At 38.6% G+C, this 10,274-nt stretch overlaps 1 protein-coding gene across 4 annotated transcripts in view; it reads right to left on the bottom strand.

The window, feature by feature from the left end:
- Rad18 (RAD18 E3 ubiquitin protein ligase) overlaps window positions 1–10,274 on the bottom strand; it is a 96,522-nt gene that overhangs the window by 79,479 nt on the left and 6,769 nt on the right. For all 4 annotated transcript variants that reach the window (XM_055628527.1, XM_055628528.1, XM_055628529.1 and 1 more), the window contains exons 3-4: window positions 8,549–8,610; window positions 7,395–7,465 (exon numbers count right to left, since the gene is read on the bottom strand). In XM_055628527.1, the coding sequence (XP_055484502.1) occupies window positions 7,395–7,465; window positions 8,549–8,610 (133 nt within the window). The remainder of the gene's footprint in view (window positions 1–7,394; window positions 7,466–8,548; window positions 8,611–10,274) is intronic.

Here is a 10,274-nt window from a genome sequence, read left to right as displayed (position 1 = left end):
ATAGATAGATAGATAGATAGATAGATAGATAGATAGATAGATAGATATAGATATAGATATAGATATCTATACACACACACGTATATGAAAATAAAGGAAACTAAGCTAAGGGTAGCAGCACAGGCATGTAATCTCAAACATTCAGAAGGCTGAAGCAGAAGATTCTAATTCAAGCCCAATTTCAGTTACATAGTGATGTTATGTCTAACAAAACTCAAGAAAAAAAGAGAAAGGAGGGAGATTAAGCAAGAGGAGGGAGATAGGAAAAAGAAAGAGGGAAGAAAAAAAAAGAAGGTAAATGCAGGAAAAAGCAGGTAGAAGATTAAAAGTAACACCTAAGGATCTTGGTCTTAAGGAGAAAACAAAATTTTAAAAAATCATCTTTAGTACTCTCTTTTCCTTCCAGTCTCTGAATTTAGTACAAAGAAGATTCTGAGAAAGGCTCTCCTCTCATAATGACAAAGAACACAGCACAGATGATATGCCACTGATCCTTTCAACATACTAGTGATAATTTTTTGCCTTTACTCCACAAGTCAGGTGAATTTAATTCCAATTGGCTCTTTTATTTCAAGACATGCCAATAAAGACTATGGCAGACAGCAGCAGCAAGACCACAATAAATTTATTCTCAGAGCTAAAATTAAAACCAATTAACTTATTCTAGTACCATCTACTCTTGCCATAGAAGTACAATAGAAAAGCAAAGCCTGTACTCATTGAAAGTTACACAATAAAGGAAAAAAGCAGGTTTATACAATCTATGTGAAAAGTGCTGATACAATGGGGCCAAAGAGCCAAGAAAACAGCTTGAGAATCTCTAGCACGTGGAGGGCTCAGGGTGCCAGCACCACACCAGAAAAAAAACAAAAAAAATAAAAATAAAAAAATAAAATAAAATAAAATAAAATAAAACACAGCCAAGTATAAGATGTTGATGAGATGTTGATATAATGTTCTTGTGGAAATATACACTTTACCCTTGTTACATTCAAATGCTGATTTCTCTACCCCACTATCTGGTTTCAGTCTGGACAGTGCACTGTGATGTTTATTCTAAGCATCACCTGTCCCAAGTATGTGTAAACATGTCACCATTTGTTCTCTGTAATTTCAATAAAACAACCAGCCAATGCTGAGCAATGGGGAGAATAGGGTGGGACATTCTGGTCTGGAGGGGAGAAAAAAGAAGTGAGTGGGAGGAGTCAGGGAGAAGAGAGTGGAAGGAGAGGACTTGGAACCATGAGGAGAGATGAACTGAACCTAATATATGACTAAAAGTAAGTATAATGGGTGAAATAAGAATGGGAGGAAACTATGTGGGCTTGGAAGTTTAGGAGAGAATAACCATTGCCCAGCATTGTGCTCTAGGTTAATGAAATAAATCCTAGTTTCTGTGTGGTGATTTGGGTATACAGCTGGGTTAGGAATAACTACTGTTTAACTAAAAGATAAACCAATAATAAATATTAATAATAAACAACAATGAGGTAAGTATTCTTAATAACTGGTCAGAAAGCCTCACTGAGAAGCTAACTTAAGAGAGAACAGAGTTCAGAGAAAGTAAGTCTAAACCAGGCGGCCTCCTGGGAAGATACTGGTTCACCTGTAAAGAATAGCAAGCACAATATCTGGAGTCAGAAGCAATTAACATAGCAGACAAACAAGAAGGCCTGGAACTTAATAAAGGGCAAACATGAAGTCTGAGAGTTAGCAAAATGGCAGAGCAACCAGAGGTCTCAATAACAAAGGACTTGGGCACCTGCTCCAGTGAGACAGAAAACATAACAGTTTGAATGTTAAATACTCCCTGAAGACTTGAGTGTTAAATGGCATTGGTTTAAGGGTTGCTTTGTATCTAATTTAAGAGGCAGGTCTCAGGCCACTGGAACATGTCGTAACACAGGACAGTGGGCCCATTTCTTGTCATCTCTGTCCCTCATCTGGAATACAAGCATTTGTTCCAAAACATACTTTTATTAAAATGTGCCATCCTCACTAAAGGCGTAAGTGCACAGGGCTTCCTATGGTCCTGTGGTATGGAAACTCCAGAAAAGTCATCATTTCTCTTTATATGGTATGCTTCTTGGCCACTTTATTATACCAATAATAATATTGAGGTAAAACTGCCTCACACAAGGAACTGCCACTAAATGGCTTTACACATGACCTGACTTTTGCTTTAACAGAATCACTTTAGTTACTACCATCTATAGTGAGAATTTTGATTTCTTTAAAAACACAGAAATGTTATGTGAATGTTTTTGTTTTAATACATGTTGTGGGATATGGGGCTGCTTCAGATTGTCCACAGCAGCTATGGACAAAACTATGATTTGTCTGGTGCTCTAGGAGGGGCAGGATTTTGCCAAGTGAAACTAATTTACACTTGGAATTCTGCTGACTCTTCAGATGGTATATAAATGCCAGAGCCCTAAAAGGTGATGCAGCTGCTGCTCCCCCTGCCGCTGCAGTTGCTACAGTTTGTTGGAGTTCGTCAAGAGGTCATGTACAAAGAGACAAGCAGAAGAAATTCAGTATCTTTTCAGCAAAGATCAATTCTGACCCAAAGAACTCAACACTCCTATTCGGCAGGAAGTAGTCTGATGATATCTATGCCCCCTTTCCCCTCTATCCTTCTTTCTCTCCTACCTAGTGTTGAAAGATTGGAAGGAATTAGGGTGAAGAAAGGTGATAGAAAAAAAGAACCCAATAAAGTAACCAAATGTCCATTTTCCAGTGGCACTCAGACATAGGGCTTGACAGAATGGGACTCTGGTGTCTAATGCCATAGGGAAAACAACAGAAGAAGAGATAAATATTATGTTTCAGGACATCAGAAAAAAAAGTTTATTGTAGCTTCTGCCACTGGGTTCTCCCTCCCTATACTCCCAGAGAGGATTTTCTATATTTGTCCTCCTCTTCCTCCCTTCTTCCTTCCTTTCCTTCTTCCTATATTGTGTCTCAAAAAGGTTGGGAGAATAGCTGAGCAGTTTGAAAACTTGTGAGTGGAAATGAAAGAATCTGAGAAACAAAAAAAAAAAAAATGGATGAAATGGGAAAGCCAAAAGGGTCACTCTACTCTCTAGTTTTTGAAAAGATTTCAGAGTTGACTGTGCAACTGGAAATTTGAGGGGGAGGGGAAGTGCAAGGGCTTGGGAAGTGATTAGTGCTGGAAAAGGAAAAACCAAGGTCTTTAGCTAGAGTAATTAAAAGGATAGTTCCATTGAGGGGCTGAGGAGAGAGTTGTTTTGTAAAAGTGCTTGCCATACAAGCCTCACAACCTGAGTTTGGGCCCTCAGAACTCATGTAAAAGCCAGATGTAGAAGAATAAGCATCTTCAATCCCAGAGTGCCCCATCTGAGAGATGAAATGCAGACCACGGCAAATTCCAAAAGCTCAAGGGCCAGCTAGGCTGCTTATGCAGGGCCACAGAGACCCTGTCTCAAGCAAGGTAGAAAACCAACAATGATTAAGTGAAGGCTGTCCTCTGACCTCCATTCACATACCATGGCACACACGTCCAACCCACTCACAAATACACACATGAACAAGCACACAATTCATACACACGCACACATACTGGTGCTGCTGTTCAGAGACAGAGCAACTGTCAGGGCAGGTACGGGACAGAGAAGAGCACTAGCGGTCTCCTTCGCGCATGTTGAGCCTTAGACGCTCTTTGAAGAGGCTCAAGGATAAATGTGAGATAAGCTGTTGACAGGAACATGAAGAAAGGAACTAGAAGAAAGGCCTGTCTGAAGAATTGGAAAACATGAAAAAAAGAGGACATCTAGAGCCCAGAAACGTTTTAAAATTCATACAACCTAAAATAAATTGGACAAAAATGCTCATTTCCAAACTGATGTTTACATTTATATGGAACTGGCTACTTTTCTTAATTTCCCTTATGACTTCTTATTACAGTGACCTGGCACTGCAGAACCTAACTGCACTCATCACAGGCACTCTGGGATCTTGTTGTCAGATTATGGACTTTTGGATCTGGAAAGATTGTCAGAGAAGAATCAACATCTCATTGTACAGAGAGGTAAATAAAGACCCAGGAAATTCTACTGGTTTGTTCCAAGTCATCTAGGAAAGCATACAGATTAGATCTCAGACAGCTGACAGAGCCCCCGAACTGCCCAGCACATGGCTTCTTACTCTGACTCATATAGAAAAAGCTTGCCAACTTGTTAACTACACAAGTAACCTCATTTCTTTAGAATGTGGCCAAGAATCAAGACTTACAGTATGTCTCTAGGTGCATGGGAAGTCATTAAGATCGTATAATGAATATAGCTATACCACTGAAGTCCCCGAAAATGTCTGCTCTGATCTAAAACATGCAGTTTAAAAACATCTGATGAAGTAGGCAGAGGCTACTAAAGCACATTCTTTTTTTCTTTTCTCTATTTTATGTGTCTGTGTGTTTTACCTGCATGTGTCTGTGTAACAGGTGCATGCAGTGCCTACAAAGGCTAAAAGAGAGCAGAGTTCCCCGGTAATGGAGTTAGAGACCTTTGTGAGCCACCATATGGGTGCTACGAATCAAATCCCAGTTCTTCTGACAAAACAGCAAGTGCTCCTACCCTCTGAGCCTTCTCTTGAGCCCCTATAGCACATTCTTAATAGCACCACAAAGCATCAATGTGGAAGGCGGAAATGTACAACAGTAATAGGAAGCTGGTTTTGGATTCCTTTGTACCAAGTACTATTCCAAAAACCTTTATATAACTCTCATCTACAATCCTATCAACAGTACCATTTACCTTTTCAGATGAAGACAGGGCTCAAGAGTAAATCTCAAACTGTAATCATAACTAGAGAAATAGGAGCTCAGTGCCACCTGAATGGAGAGCCAGCATGCTCTAAATGACAGCACAACCACAGGGGAACTGACATCCTATTTGTGAGAAGCTAAGAGTATTATCTGCTATAATTGTTATCTAAAATGTTTAATTAAATGTTTTTGTTAATTCTTTGATAATTTCACTCATGTATAGATGTACTTTGATCGTATTTACCTTCCTTACCCTCCATAATTCCCTCCATCTCCTCTGAACCCTTCTTCTTCCCAAGAAACCCTGGTCCTAACATCCTACTTTCACGTTCCTTGACCTACTATATTTAGGGCTTCTTGCATGAGTGTAGGTCTGGAGTTACTTACTGTTGCACGGACAGCTTATCAATGGCTACATCACTGAAGAAAATGACTCCTTATCCCCTAAGAGCCATCGACAGCCTTGGGGAGGAGTGGGACTAAAATATGTATATTCTTACATTTGGAGTACTAGAAGAAAATTCCAAACTCCCAAATAATTTATAAAACCAATGCCATAGATGAGACTGGCCTCTATTAAAAATAAGTAATACTTCACCACTTAGGGCAGAAATGATATTCTCCTTACAAAACATTAAAAAAAAAAAAATCTAACTAAGCTTATGTTCAACACAGTAGATAAAGAATTTCTTTCTTTCTTTTTTTTTTTTTTTAAACACTGGGTCTTATTACATAACCAAAGCTAGCCTCAAACTCCTGATCCTCTAGCCTTGGCTCCCCAGATGCTAGGATGAAGGTAAGCCACCACACCTGGCTAAGAACATTATTTTAAATTAAAATGAGCCAAGAAAATGTGTGCTCTCTGAAAATAAATATCAAAGGTCAAAAGAAAATGTTAAAAAGAACTATGTCATCCTTATATCGGAAACATCTTCAATTATTTCTCATATCTTGTTATTCAATTTAGAATATTGAATTTTTAAATATTAAATTTTTAACCGAATGGCATATAAAATGGTAATGACAAATGAGAAAGACAAATAAAATCAAAAAGCAATATAAATATCTTACATTTTAGTCATAAGATTAAACTTCTTTCCTCATCAGTTTTAGACCAGGTTCAAACAAGTAACGATACTGATTATCTTCTATTTCTTCCCTACTAATTTTGTAGATGAAGTACCCCAGCATAGCACATGATGAGTATCCAAGAAACAGCATCTCAAGGATGATGCTAAGAATGGTAATATCAAGAAGGGAAGCAGAAGGAGAATGACAAATCCATCAGGGACCTTCAAAAACACACGGACACATAAAAACAAATCTTAAAAAGCAAAAGCGAACAACAAAAAAAAGTCAGAGAGATGACTCACGTCATTAAGTGACGTTGGAAGCAAGAGGACCTAAGCTCAAGTCCCAGGACCCCAGAGAAATCTGGGGCTGTCAGTGTACACTTGTAGCCCTAGGACAGACCAGGCAGAGACAGGCAGACCTTGAAGCTTATTATCTAGTCAGCCTACACAAACCTAAAATTTCTCAATGAGAAACATTCCCCCAAAATGTGAGGAATAATCAAAGAAAGTCAATACGAATCTCTGGCTTTCACCCCCTCACTCACACACACAAGTGTGTCCATATACATGTGTATATGCCCACATTAAAAAGTATGTTACTTGCTATATATCACATCCACACATACCTTAAAAAAAACCTCTAATACACAAGAGACTTTACAGTAAGAAAGCAACAACTTCAATAAAAGAATTAGAAAAACACATAGTTTCTTAGTCTAGAAAAGGATACCATCCTTATGTGGCCTCACAAAGAAAATAACTAACCAGTCAATTACTGGAATGACACATTAGAAAACTTCAGAGTACTGAATATGATCACCTTTATGCTACAAACCTCTGAATAAATGTGCAATTCTAAAAGAAGTCTGAAGACATTTTTAGAGGCAAGGTAAGGTATCTTCAAGAATGTTCCAACAAGTGAAGAAGTCCTATATATGGACATATAAACTAATAACATGATTAAAACAATGCAAGATATGTTTAGTAAAACGCCTTTTTATATCCCTTTGGGTAACCAAACTCATATTCACACATTCATGCATTTGACAGCTAAAGAGCAAAGCTATATATAAGAACTTTACAAACAAGCAGTTGTATGTCTCACACAATAAACCATATTGCACATGCTTAGTAAATGTAGTTAAGAATAGGTTAAAACATAACAAAGAGAAACAATTACAAATATGCATATACAAAAGGATTAGCATATACAACTGTATAGACACATATATTCTCTAGCTCTGTCCATTAAAAAGCCTAGGATGCTAACACCCAGCAGCAATACAACGCTAACTATAAACCAAGCGCCAATATATCTATACTTTACTCTTAATTCCTCAAAAGAGGAAAGTTTCTGTTAAGAGAAAATCTTATGACTACATATTAGAACTTCTTCATGTGTGCAGTGGCTATCATGGACTTCCTTCTTCCGCTCTAGTATATAACCCTGAACTCCCTAACTGAATAGGGCACGGGGAGGAGGTACACATAAAGAACAAAGGCAGTTAGAGGTTAATCACAAAAGTGAATCATACCGTGCAAAATTCATGCTTTTTACCAGTTCATCTAAAAGGCGATTATTTCTCAGGTCTGGCTCTGTTACTGCCTAGAAAAGAAAAACAACAGATGGAAAAGGTCAAGAACAGTAATTAACTTGTCACAATCTTGTGTTTGAAAATGCCTGACCTGTCCTCCTGAGGCTCTCTGTCCCACTAGTCTTCCAGGAAAACCTCAAAATAAAGTGAATTCATCTCATAGTAACACAGAACTTTAACCAGTGAATCAGGACCTGCTAACAGCTCTCAAAAGCATGTTAAAACTATCTGCTGTTTACTTTGCACCAACTAAGACAAAACTCAATATGAGCAAGAATTTTTCTTCAAAATGCCATAACTCTAGCTTTCCCCAAATTACTTAGAAACAGAAGAGAGAAGCTCTTCTCAGTAAAAACACTGGAAGAGGCATGAAGTGTTCAAAGAGAGTTAAAAATAAGAAATTCAAAAATATAAGGGAAACACCCAGTACTGCAGCACAAATGTTGTCTGGAATACATTGGTGCTAAGTCCAGCAAACAGTGGTCAACACCTCCAAGTTTACACAAGTTCAGTGACATCCTGATATACTGTGTTGGCCAGAGTGGTCATGAACTCCAGCTCCCCACAGCATTCTTTTCAAGAGATCTATGCCTCTTTCTTTATTCAGATGCAGGGTTAATTTCCTGTCCTATCTCCCTCTCTACCTGTTTTCACACTCAAGAAAAAGTCTCAGAGATGGACAGCATACTTGTTGATGTTTGTTCTGAAGGGCTGGTCTGAGAGAATGGTAAGACACCAGGGAGGGCTGGATGAGCCCAGTTGCTATGAATCTCTTGCTTCCTACAAAAATTTGCATCCAAAGTGAGAAACTATAATTTAAAGTTAGGAGCCATAAAAACATAAATTATAGGAGTCAAAGACTATTATTAGAGCCTTATACTTCCTAAAATACATTTAGGGTATCAAAAATCCTGATGGGAAGTGGAACAAAACCCAAGTGTCTTATGTATACTTAAAAAATCTTTCCTGGAAATGTTCAAATGGTTTACTTCAGTGACCACATATCATCCCATGAATTTTTGTGGACACAGAAAAAAAATGCTGTAATCAACAACAAAATTAAAAACAATAAAACAAAATAAATAAAAACTTACCACACAACAAGTTGGACACTGAGTTTTATAGGACAAAAATTTTCTTATGCAGAGAGAACAATCTGCAAAAAGACACAAGATGTCACATAGGAAATTGAAACTATTGAGTAATGCACAAATCTGACTTTTAACACAATTGTGGCTTAAGACTAAAGTACTTCCATCATCATTTCTGTATAACCTTGTTTCTACTGCCTTCTTGCTGCACAAGTACTTATACGTATAACTAAAAAGTGCTGTTAAGACAAGGCCTCTGGAACAATGACTTTCTAAGCTCTCATAACTCTATGAACACATACCACCCCCTCTTTGTGAACCACAGAAACACATAGAAGCCCACGCTTATTTTATACAAATGCCAGATACCAGATATCTAGTGTTTCCCTCTTGTAAACAGAATCTCGGAAATGGGATATACAGACACAACACATACCCCAGCCATCAAATGAAGATTTCTATACCCTGACACTGTGTTGTCCACCACCATGCTCAACAAGCACTTGGGTGACAGGTGCCAAAATAACACACAAGACTAATTTTTTTTTAACCTCAAAGGAGCTAACGCAGTGCAAGGCAGCTACATTACAACTCAAGCAAGAAATAAGCATCTACTAAATTTTTCATACCCAAGGCAACATAAAATGAAAACTATCTGGTATAATAGACCACACCTTGCTCACTGCTCCTTTACACAAAGCCAATATTCAGCTGAATTAAGGAGCTTTGCTAAAACCAAATCCATTTAGTTGAGGAAGCAAAAATAGTATGATTTTGACCGTGCAACTCTTCAGAAAGAAGTATTTCCAGCTGCAACAACCGTACCCCAAGAGAGAAAAGGAAGGGACATATTATGGCCAGTACAAGACAGACAACAGGTTTAGTTCTTCTGGGCATTGAAAAAAAAGCTAGAAGTGGCCATTTGGTTGCTGAGCAACCTGAAAACCCAGTAATTCTCCTTATATCCACCAGAAAAGCAAGGTCATAAGCTAAACTGCTAACCCTCCCCAAAAAATCTAGACAGGCAACAACACAGGGAGGACAGACCACAAGCAGAGAGCACCTCAGAAGCCAGAAAAGAACCCTGTGGGAGCCAGTACCAAACACAACATCTGAAGTGTGACTGACAGTTGCTAGGCAGATCTGAAGGTGGGTATCAGGAGTGGAATATTGCTCTGCCACGTCTTGATCAGTCCTTTCCTTTCCCAAAGGCTTTGGGACTCTGGACTAGGAAAGTAGTTGAAGTGATGAGCCATGGGGGTTTAAAGGGTGTGGAAGATATTAGTGCTGAGAGCAATGGGAACTACAGAGGCCCAGCTCAAAAGGTTTCAGAGGGGAATGATATTAGTAATTGGAATTGAGACCGCTTCTTGTGAAATTTTGGCAAAGAATGTGGCTACTTTCCACACTTGTCCTAAAAATTTGCCTGAGGCAATACTGAAAATAATGGATCATTTTCTTAGTGAGAGAACCTAACTAACTCCTTTTTGAGACTGGGCCCAAAGCCTGGCCAAAGTTCTTGCCACCCTTCCCCCTTTCCTGCTTGACAAGTTCCTAGAGAACACAGGAGACTGGCAATCAATCAGCGACTGTCCAATATCTAGCCAAAAATTAAGTCCATCAAACAAAGAAAAGTCCCTGTAAGGTAATCCTCTCTCCCCAAAGTGAGGAGCAGTCAAAATTGTCCAAGTACATTCCTCCATGGGCACTGGGCAATCCCAATCAAAGT

Source organism: Psammomys obesus, unplaced genomic scaffold (assembly GCF_907164565.1).
Source record: "Psammomys obesus unplaced genomic scaffold, mPsaObe1.curated_primary_1811, whole genome shotgun sequence".
In the NCBI taxonomy this organism is placed as follows: Eukaryota; Metazoa; Chordata; class Mammalia; order Rodentia; family Muridae; genus Psammomys; species Psammomys obesus.
The sequence above is the reverse complement of the archived record's forward strand: the minus strand, read 5'-3'. Positions and strand labels throughout refer to the sequence as shown.